This window comes from Etheostoma spectabile, chromosome 14, assembly GCF_008692095.1.
Source record: "Etheostoma spectabile isolate EspeVRDwgs_2016 chromosome 14, UIUC_Espe_1.0, whole genome shotgun sequence".
In the NCBI taxonomy this organism is placed as follows: Eukaryota; Metazoa; Chordata; class Actinopteri; order Perciformes; family Percidae; genus Etheostoma; species Etheostoma spectabile.
The window spans coordinates 24,630,193-24,641,552 of NC_045746.1; the positions used below are offsets into that span (position 1 = coordinate 24,630,193).

The 11,360-nt window shown below is 41.7% G+C and overlaps 1 protein-coding gene across 1 annotated transcript in view; it reads right to left on the reverse strand.

Moving 5' to 3' along the window:
- Positions 1-11,360, reverse strand: part of LOC116701388 (chromodomain-helicase-DNA-binding protein 4-like) — a gene marked incomplete in the record, with an annotated part of 79,261 nt that overhangs the window by 17,078 nt on the left and 50,823 nt on the right. The window contains 16 exon segments of the mRNA XM_032535062.1: positions 81-256; positions 345-483; positions 1,218-1,310; positions 2,378-2,502; positions 2,715-2,832; positions 3,695-3,826; positions 4,354-4,495; positions 4,587-4,760; positions 5,595-5,716; positions 6,848-6,985; positions 7,559-7,759; positions 8,512-8,560; positions 8,562-8,704; positions 9,659-9,758; positions 9,857-9,988; positions 11,134-11,342. Coding sequence (XP_032390953.1) covers positions 81-256; positions 345-483; positions 1,218-1,310; positions 2,378-2,502; positions 2,715-2,832; positions 3,695-3,826; positions 4,354-4,495; positions 4,587-4,760; positions 5,595-5,716; positions 6,848-6,985; positions 7,559-7,759; positions 8,512-8,560; positions 8,562-8,704; positions 9,659-9,758; positions 9,857-9,988; positions 11,134-11,342 — 2,193 coding nt within the window.

Here is an 11,360-nt window from a genome sequence, read left to right on the forward strand (position 1 = left end):
AAAAAAAAAAAAAAAAAAAGCATCACAAGGGTTAAATCAATCAGGAGGCCCAAACACATCTTCCATCCCCAGGCGCTCACCTCCTCCTCCTCGTCTTTGACCACGTACTGAGCCACCTTGAAGGAGCTCAGGTACTCGTTCATGCTCTGCAGCTCCGGTTCGTCCGTGTCCATCTGGTTCCTGTCCAGCAGACGGTCGATGGCCTTGTCGTCGTAGTGAATGACGCTGCTGTCCTCCTCCTTGCTCTTGTTCTCGCCTGGACACACAAACAGCAGGTTAAATGCGTCTCACCAAAACGTGTCCCCATAGGTCCCCGTGGCTATCTGCACTAGCTCAGCGCTCACGTTCAAACTCGTCCTTGAAGAGCTGCTCTGTTCCGAACTTCAGGATGTCGTCCAGCTCCTGTTTGGACATCGAGCCCGTCTTGGATCCGAGACCGGGTCGGACCACCAGGTGAGTCAGCATCATCTTTTTCTTGGCAACCTGCATTTAACGCAGAAGGACAGACGGGAGGGACAACACAAGAAAGAGATAATTGTTAATATACCAGGTCAAATGTTTACCAGTGTTGCTCCTTAAGTAGCTATAAAAACTTTGACATGTACAGAAGCAAAGGGTAGATGTTTGCAGCGTTTTAGCCTAGCGTTGCAGTGGAAACCAATTTAAAAAAATAGTTTTCTCTGCCAAAAAAAGGTTTAGGTGCAGGAAAAACTACTGAATGTAAATAAAAGACTTGCCTAAGATCTAATGATTTTAGTTGGACTTCTTTAGCAAGTTTTGTCTTTAAGCTTTTTAAATGTTATTTGTTATCGGCTCTAGTTTTTTCAACTTTTTACAACAGAAATGGTGAGAATAACAGTCCAAAATGTGCAAGAATGGACTCAAAACTACCACGAAGGGACCCGAACAGACTACAAAGAGATGGCAAATGACCACAGAGCACCAAAACAACCTCAAAGAAAACTAAAATGTCCCAAAAAAAAAAAGAGACAAATCCCTAAAAGAGACAAAATGTATTAGGGAAATGGCTTTTTATTTTCTTTTCTTTTTTTTGGTGAAAGTCTTCCACAAAGCCAGGGAAAACACTTAGGTTTTTTTCTAAGTCACTTGCACAAAACAGTAGCCGGGTCTAAGCATCTGTTGCTGCGTCTTCTGCTTGCGTGACAGAAGAAGTGGTTTATTTTTGGGTTTCTGTGTGTTGCACCTGTCCCGTTTACCTGAGTAATCCTCTCCTCCACAGAGGCCTTGGTGACGAAGCGGTAGATCATCACCTTCTTGTTCTGACCGATACGATGCGCTCTGCTGAAGGCCTGGACGCAGACGAGGAGGAGTAAGGAACAGTCAAAACAAGATCTTTACAACAAACTCAAAATAAGAAAAAAACTCCTCTGGAGCTTAGGGGACACTAAGTCTATATAAAAGAGACTCATACAGTATAGGGGACCACTAAGGTCTATATAAGAGGAACTTCGATGTCCAGTATTAGGGGACCACTAAGGTCTATATCAAGAGACTTCAGATACAGTATTGAGGGGACCACTAAGGCTATATAAATAAGGACACTTCAGATACAGTATATAGCTGGACCATAAGGCTATATAAAAGAGACTTCAGATACAGTATTAGGAACCATCAAGGTCTATATTAAAGAGACTTCATATACATTAGGAGGGGACCACTAAGGTCTATATAAAGACACTTCAGATTCAGTATTAGGAGGACCACTAAGGTCTTAATTTAAAAGAGACTTCAGATACAGTATTAGGGGACCACTAAGGTCTATATAAAAGAGACTTCAGATAAGTCATTAGTTCCCCGACCACTAGGTACTATATAAAAGGGACTTCAGATCAGTATTAGGGGACACAAAGGTCTATATAAAGAGACTTCAGATCCAGTATTAGGGGACCACCCTAAGGTCTATATAAAAGAGACTTCAGATCCAGTACTTAGGGGACCACCATCAAGGTCTATATAGAAAGAGACTTCGATCTACAGTGACCTAGGGCTAATAAAAGGACTTCATCAGTAGGACACTAAGGGTCTATATAAAAGACACTCAGATACAGTATTAGGGGGACCACTAAGGTCTATAAATAAAAGAAGCACTCAAAGATACAGTATTAGGGACCACTAAGGTCTATATAAAAGCATCCAAAGACCACCATGTCATGAGACCTTTAACATGAAAAATATATTATTGATATTTACAGAAACATTTACAAATTCAGCAAAGATATTCTCTAGATTTTCCCAAAAGAACAAGACAATAAAACGCTGAAGCTCATATACAACTTCTGCTCTTAAGCTTCTCTTTATTATAATATTGAGAAGCTTTGGTGGAATTAGGGGCAGCGTAGCGGGGGTCCTGCTGTACCTGGATGTCGTTGTGGGGGTTCCAGTCAGAGTCGTAGATGACGACGGTGTCGGCGGTGGCCAGGTTGATACCCAGACCTCCGGCCCTCGTTGACAGCAGGAAGGCAAACTGTGGAGCACCAGGGGCTGGGGGCAAAGAACCAGAGACGATCACAGAAATCCTACAAGTACGTTTTACTGACAGCTTCCATATTAGTGACCTGGAACTTTAACAACAGATTAAGGAAAGCAAGAAAAAGTATTTTAAAACCGGATTTTAAGTTTGTGAAGTTAAGAGTAAAAGGTCCGGAGATGGAAGATGAAGTAGGATTCAGGAATTTATGGGCCCTCGGTCTCACCGTTGAAGCGATCGATAGCTTCCTGTCTCATCCCTCCGGTGATGCCTCCATCGATCCTCTCGTACTTGTAGCCCTCGTTCTCCAGGAAGTCCTCGAGCAAGTCCAACATCTTGGTCATCTGTTCGCAAAACACAGAGGAGACAAAGCTGGTGAGATTTCTCACATTTTCAGTTCAATCCGTCTCGTTTCAGCTCCAACTGGAAATAAAAGCTACGTGTAAGTTGAGTCTGCGACATAAAGAAGTATTTCTACTAATTTATGTTCAAGTGTATAGTAATTTCTTTATTTATTTTTTACTTTGAGCTGATACTTTACAAGGTCAACAGCAAAAGAAAATAGTCATCTGTCCAGGACTGATCACTTCAAAAGAGAAAAGACAAAATAGGACAAAAAGAATCCGATATTTCAATTGATTAAAAAAAAGGGAAAAAGAAACATTACTAATTAACCCGTTTGTGTTTTTTGTTCCGACACATTACATCGCCGGTTACTGCGTTGCGCAACTCTGAACCTCCTGCCGGCTGCTGCGTGGCGCAAAGGATCATCCAGCACTTCTTCATCATCATCATCATCATCAACCACATCCTCCCTCCCAAACTCCTCACTATCTTCCACCTCTACGTCACTGCCCTCGCTGTCTAACTCCTCCTCTGTCGGGGCCATTTTCTCGCTCGTCTCCCAAAGATTCCTAAACAAACGCACGTGTATGTCTGGTTGATTGACGTGATTATCAGCAAACTGCGGTACATTTTGGTGGTCACATGGCTTTAAATAGCCAACAAGACCCGCCTCCTGTGTATTTGAACCAATGACGGTGCGTTCTCTGCTGCACGCGTCGTGAAAAGACAGGAGGTCCAGAGTTGTAATGTGTCGGCGCAAGGCATCCGGCACAAATGGTTTAAGAGAAAGAATTTACGAGCATGAGCGCAGGTGTTATAAGTCACTACTGGGACAAAAGTAAAAAAGGTCCAGTCTCTTACCTGAGAGAAGATGAGCACTCGGTGTCCTCCGTCCTTCAGCTTCCTCATCATCTTCTGCAGTAGGAGCAGTTTGCCGGCAGCCTTGGTGAGAGCGTTGCCATCGTACATCCCGTTGGGCATCTTTGGAGCTTCCTGTTCAGAGCGACAAATCAAACATTTAGCTTTTAAAAACTCTGAAATGACTAAAGAGGAAGTCTGGCTTTCAAAAAGAATGCTTTCTATATTATAAAAGGGCTGTACCTAAAAAGATTTTTGTATGTATTCATTTTTTTTGTCTAAAATGTAAGAACATTGTGAAAGACGTTGATCGGTGTTTCCCAGACGACGTCCTAAAGTGTCTTGTCCCCAACTCAGAGACAAAGACATTCAGTGTACTGTCACAGAAGGTAAAAGGAACTAGAAGTAGAAACTAGAAAATGTTCATTTTTTAAATTTGACTTTTTCATAAAGAATGACTCAAAATGATTCATTGATTAGCAAAATAGTTGGCGCTTAATGTAATAGTTGACAACTAATATTCATCTTTGCAGCTCTATTTTCAATTAAAATCTCAATCTTCATCAATTAAACAAATCTGACATATTGAGTCTTGATTTCACGAGTTCAAATTCAACACTTCCTTCTGATGAATTGTAAGAAAATAAGTATTTGGGTCGTACAATAGCAGCCGCGGGGAAGAGGTAGGGGTGGTTGCAGCATTTCTTGAGGTCCATGACGACGTTGAGCAGGGAAACCTGGTTTCCTCCTCCTTTGGTGTTCAGAGCCTCAAAGTTTTTCGTCAGGATGAACTTGTAGTACTTCCTGCAAACAGACGATTCACACATTTACCCTTTCGTGCGTCTCCATTGGATCGTCACTCTGACGGAAGGCAACAAAAGAAAGCCGGACTCACTTCTGCATGGGGCTGAGCTCCACTCTGACGATGAGCTCCGTCTTGGAGGGCATGTGTTTGAAGACGTCGGCCTTCAGCCTCCTGAGCATGTGCGGACCCAGCATGTCGTGCAGCTTCTTGATCTGGTCTTCCTTGGCGATGTCGGCGAACTCCTCCAGGAAGACCTCCAGTTTACTGCAAACACGGAGGCAGACACGGACAGGTGAGACTCTCCTGCTCAACTGTGCAGCCGCCAGCCACTGTGAAGGTTTTTTGCTAACAACTTTAACAACTTGCACACTTGCGGTATGTATTCAACTCAAACATTTTCTAACAACCCACAAAGTTTCTTTGAATCAGTGGTTGTTGATTAGGAGAACAACACACAAATTAGAGAGGTTGTTTCCTCTTGTTTCCTTTAATGTTTCCTCTCGTTTCCCCTAGTTTCTCGTTTCCTCTCATTTCCCCTCGCTACCTGTCCTCTCCTCTTGTTTTCTCTCCTCCTCTCTTCAGGCCTTTAATGTGATAAATGGAGGTTCCCATGCAGGTAACAAACTGGCCATGCAGGAGTTCATGGTTCTTCCTGTTGGAGCCGAGTCTTTCAAGTAAGAATTCATCTCCACAACTATTTTTTAAAAACTACAACATGAAGGATTTAAATTTGGCCATTTGTTTCTATTCATGTAATATGCTAAACAGGACAGAAAAGCAGAAAAAAAGTTTTTCTGCAGCACAAAATCAGTTAAATATTTTAATTACTGGATATTTTTAAACCCTTTAGACACACATGCAAAGCCACATGGAAGTATGGAATTAAGTACAACGAAGTCTGCAAGGTCATTTATTATGATTTAGAAACTTCAGCATCTAAAAAAAATGATTATATGTCTCTCTAAAACAAAACCTCCACTACTGATCCACACATCATGGACTTAGAAAGCCCCCGTGCTGCGATTGTGGCTCTAAATAAAATAAAAAAGCTCTCCTGTAATAAAAGGAATGTGTGATACAGCAGAGTCGGCCGCCTACCTGAACCTCTCAGGTGTGAGGAAGTTGAGCAGGTGGAAAAGCTCCTCCAGGTTGTTCTGCAGAGGGGTTCCAGTCAGCAGCAGCTTGTGCTGCAGAGGGTAGTTGTTCAACACCCGGAAGAACTACAGCGGGAGAAAAACAAAGTCTCAGCTCCAGTCGAACGGCAGCGACAGCCGCCTGCACACGTCTGAATTCTTTTTGACGTGCACATGAAAAAATGGAGACGCTCGTTTCAACCTTTCAAGGACTTTGTAAAAACACTTTTACATGAAGACGAGGCATATAGAAATGACTCAAAAAGACCTTTTGTAAAAAGGAAAAATTGTCACATCCAGAAATTAAGACCATTTTTCATTCAGATTTAATCCACAGACACATATGGAATTTAAAAAAGGGTCAAAATAAGCAATAAGGCATCTTTGGAGCGACCAATCAAACATTTAGGATTTGGAAACTCTGAAATAACTGGAAGAAAGTTTGCCTCTAGAAAAAGGAATTCTTTCTAAAATAACAATCTACCTAAATTAAATCAAACACTTTTGACGCATTAAGTCAAAAAGTTCAAATTGAACACATCCTTTCAAAAAATCACAAGCAATAACTGTAGAAAAACATCCTTCAGAGAGTAGAACTTCTGAATCCACCATGTATATCCAGGCAGGATATGAATTTGACTATTTTTGTAATTTATGTGTTGATTAAAGGGTAATCTTACGGCTTTGTTGTTGTGGATATTAATTACATCATCTGAACTCTTTATTTAGGGACTGTTGAATTAAAGAATAACCCTAGACAGTAACCCTAGATAGTTAAAGACCCTTTAACTATGTAAATACCGCACATATCCACTCTCCTTATATTTCTTTTTTTATATTTCTACTCTGATTTTTCTACTATTTGTACAACACAGAGTTTCCCTTTGGGGGATCAGTAAAGTATTTCTGATTAGACCAGAGATCTTCAACAGCAGGTCTGCAACCCCTAGGGGGTCCTCAACATCGCTGCATGGGGGCTGCCAGATTTTAGCTTTGAAAGAGGTATGTGTAAAGGCTTCAGGTCACTCTGATATTTTAGGCCCAGTTTATTATGCAACTCACCTGTACACAGTATTTGTACACAGCATATGAAGTACATGTGGTCCCTGCTCGTCTCTCTTGCAGGTTTGGGGTCCTTGGCCTAAAAAAAAACTTTGAAGACCCCTGCCCTAGACTTTAACTAACTGGCCGTGTGTGCGTGTCTACATGTGCCCGTACCTTGGACTGGTTGTTTTTCAGTCTGTGGGCTTCGTCCACCACCAGGCAGGCCCAGTCTATGGAGCCCAGGATCGCCATGTCGATGGTGATCAGCTCGTAGGAGGTCAGCAGGACGTGGAACTTGACCGACGAGTCTTTCTGTTGGCAGGAAATCGAAAGATGCGAGAGATGTTAAAAAAAATGGATCCATGTCTATTTATCCCTGGTGTTGTCTTCGGGTCAAATTGACCCGTTTCAAAAGTGTTTTGTTTCAGAAATATAGGATTTCTTTTAACCAAATTTTTTTTGGGGTGTTTTATTTAATCTTTTAGCATTTAAAGGTTTCCGGGTGTTTCAATATCCGGACTAAAACCTTTGACATCTACCCATCTGTGATCCACTCAACATCCTCTGATCTGAACTATTAGTCAAAATAATTCATAATTTCTACCTTTTTAACTAAAAACGTATGTATAATTTGATATAAATGAGGTTTGTTGACCACAAATTCCAAGAATAAATGTAAAATCTATTATTAAACCAGCTCAGATTTTTTTTAAGTGCCAAAAGCTGGAAAAAGTGACAAATAAAATCATTTAAATTAACAAAAACCTGAGAAAAGCAAAAAAAAAAAAAAAAAAGGAAGGACAAGTTCATGGTTAATGGGAAGACAACACGAGGGTTAATGCATTTGTTTTGAGCAGTTTTCTATCCCTGGGAGTCTTCACCCACCTTCATCCTGGAGGCTTTCTTCCCTCCGCGGATGGCGTTGTCCTCGAAGGAGAACTCGTTCTCTCTGATGACGGCTCTGCTGTCTTTGTCTCCGACGTACGTGACCACGTACATGTCGGGGGCCCACATCTCAAACTCTCGCTCCCAGTTGATGATGGTGGAGAGCGGAGCGCTGACCAGGAACGGCCCCTTGGAGTGGCCCTGGAGGTGGGGGGGGGGACAGGAAGTCAGATTGTTATTAAATCAGACACTTTATCCAAAATACAACTCTATCATTTACAGAAAAAAGGCAATTTGATTTTACAAATCCTGAGACTGAAAAGAAATATCCCGATATTCTATCATAAATTTAACTTGACCTCATTAAAACATTTACATAAAACAAACATGTGGTACAGAGACAAGTCAATTTAGTGTGAAAGCATAAAAATAAATCAAATTAAGTTTAACAACACTGCAGGATCTCCTGGCAGGAAGTGTATTCTGGCCTCCCGCCTTTAGGGGGCAGCAGCCGCACACATGATCAGCATCTGGGAATGTTTACTGTTTGAGATTGAACTTGATGTCGTCAGATTTCACCTGACTTATACAAAATGGCTGGATGGCTCCTGGCCAATAGGACGACAGCTACACACAGGCAGGCTCAGCTATTACTGCTGAGCCAAAATGGCCTTAAAGAAAAAGGTCAAATTAATTATTTTAAAAAGGAAAATATATAACGGATTTGATTAAGATCATTAAGACGACAGAGGACTAAACAGTCAAAACTCACTTGAGCATTATTAGCTTAGCTCATGTTTCCATGCAAGACAGGTGTAGACTGTTTCTGTGTGTGTGTGTGTGTGTGTGTGTGTGTGTGTGTGTGTGTGTGTGTTTGTGTGTGTGTGGTGTGTGTGTGTGGTGTGTGTGTGTGTGTGTGTGTGTGTGTGCTTTACAACGTGACCCTAGCTCACAGCACCCCCCTCTTTATAGAGCGAGTACAGGAACACGGCCGTCTGAACTTCTTCCCACCCCCATCTCGTCGGCCAGGATGGTGTCGGTACCCTGAGCCCAGAACCGGAGCCTTGGACCCTCGAGCTGGTAGGGTTGCAGCGTCCCCCCCGTGCTGTCCAGGTACTCGGGCTGACGGTCGAACTTTATGGTCGGCTGGGAACGGAGGAGAAAGAGACGGGAACAGATTGAGAGCACAGATCAGCCACAAGGACACTGGGAGTCACATGCAAGGTGTGAACAGCTTTTAAAGAGTAAGCACGCAAGTATTTGTTAACCCTTGTGTTGCCCTTGGGTCAAATTTGACCCATTTTTCGAGTTGTTTTTGTATCAAACATAGGTTTCTTTCAACTAAATTTCCCCAAAAATAACTACTGAGCACTACTTTCATGGTGTACCCGGGTCGAAATCTGTGATAATACATAAACATATGTCCCTTTGATCTTAACTATTTACTAATACTAGAATATTGACTAAAGTTACCCAAAGATTTGGCATCATCTCATATACATGAGGTGCAATGACCATACATACAAACAGAAGTGTAAAACGAGTAATGGTTATAAGTTGGAATAAAGTTGGTATGAGAAGACGTAATAAGACAGAAATGGGGAATCATTTACAGGATGCTTCATGCTTTATAAACAGGGAACCCAAACCAGGTCAATTTTGGTCGATGGGAAGACGACACAAGGGTTAAATGCAAACAATGTGTCAAACCATTTCTAACTAGCTATTGTGGTGCTGCAGAGACGTCCCGGCCTACACAATCGTATCCCACAGACTTGGTAAACAATCTCTGTCTGGTACAGGTCCTCACGAAAAGCACACCATTATCATTTTAATATTCTTCAATGGAAATGAGAAGAATTACACAAAGCGAGCATTCTCGCCAATCTTGAATTGGATGGTATTATCTTGATTGTATATCTTGTATTGTAATCGCAACATCTGTTAAAATAAATCGCAATGAGGTATTTTCCTCATATCACGCAGCCCTACTTTGGATCTCAGCAACAGTTCTCAGTTGAACTGTTTTGGTAAGCAGTTGCTCCTGTGCGAGTCTAAAAAAAGGAGGTCAAAATAAATAAATAAAAACTCTGGACTTACGTCCACCACGGGGTTCTCAGGAGGTCTGTCGGGCCGCTTCACTCTTCCCTTCACCTTGATCTTCTTCCCAGGTTTCCCCTCGTCTCCCATCATCAGCTCTCTGAAACCAACACGCACGCCGAGCGGATCTTAGCAGAGTAGAGAGTATACATCTGTGTCTCTCTGCAGGTTAAAAGCTGTTCTGTGTCTGTAGCTCACCTGTGGTTCCAGTACTGCACCTTGTAGGTGTCAAACTCCGGTATGTCCATGTCGTCGGCCTCCCAGGTCGCCTGGTCGTACGCCAGCTCTCTCCACTTGATCAGGTAGTGGACGTTGTTCTTCCTGTCCACACTGGAAGGCACGCAGCGAAAAAAAGGGAGGAAAATCTCAATTTAATCCAAGTTGTTTTCATGTGTGGAAGATGATTCATGATTCGTTTTTTTGTGTTAGTTGAAAGGAAGAATCTGTAGAAATCTGCACTTTAAAATGTACCAGTCATTCTTTTTTAATGGGGCCTTTTTTTATTCGATTTAATGTTCAATAAAAGAATATTGGAAATGATTTCCTTTTGTTAATTTTACATTCAAACAATTTGTTGTATTTTTTATTTTAAAAGATTATTTTTTGGGCTTTCCCGCCTTTATCTGATTGGACAGCTAGGTGACAAAGGGGGAGAGAGGGCAGGTCGGGTTCGATCCCTGGACCTCTGCATCAAGGTATAAACCTCTCAGGATATGTGCTCTACCCACTGATCCAACCCAGCCAACCAATTTGTTGTATTTAAGCAAAATACTGACAGGAACAGAAATGCAGAACTGAGTTTTCTATTATCGTTCCTGCTATATTAAAACGTTCTTGCATATTTACCTCATCCTGTGCAGCCATTACATTGGAGTGCTGTCCTAGTACCTTAATTTAAGATGATTCATTACACCAACATTTAAAATATTGCACAACAAAGTAAACATTCTTATGTATTTGAAAGAGTTTTGGATAAAAGCCCAAATTACTTATGTTTTACATGATATTTATGTACATTCCTGGGATATAGTAACTCAGAACAGTTAGTAGAAGAGCTTTTCTTCTTTCATCTTTAAAAACGTGTGTGTGTGTTGTAGGGCTGGGCAATATATCAGTGTATCGATATTGCAATATGAGACTAGATATGGTCTTTGATTTTGGATATATCGTAATATGGTGAGTGTTGTCTTGTCCTGGTTTTACAGGCTACATTACAGTGAAGTGATGTAATTTTCTGAACTCACCAGACTGTTCTAGCTGCTCTTTTATTTACCTTTACCCACAAAGTCATTAAATCATTTCTGGTGATTATCATAAATCTTACTGTGTAAATAACATTTTGTTAAAAGCACCAAAACTCAACCATACAATATCGTCGCATCATTGACATTGAGGTATATGGTCAAGAATATCGTGGTATTGGATTTCCTCTATGTCGCCCAGCCCTGGTGTGTTGTTTAAGTGTGTGTGCTGACCTGTGGTTGATGATGCGGTGCATCATTAGCCACTCCATCTTGATTCCAAAGCGGAGGTATTTCTCCTCCAGCTGGGCATACATGGGGTTCTTGTTCTTCCTCTTAACGATCTTGTCCTCCTCTCCTTCGCCAAAGTCGATGGGCGGCGGATCATCCATGTCGTTCTTCCTCTGGTAGTTTCTGAACATCACCTGACAGCTGAGCTCGAGCTAGAGGGGGGGGGGGGG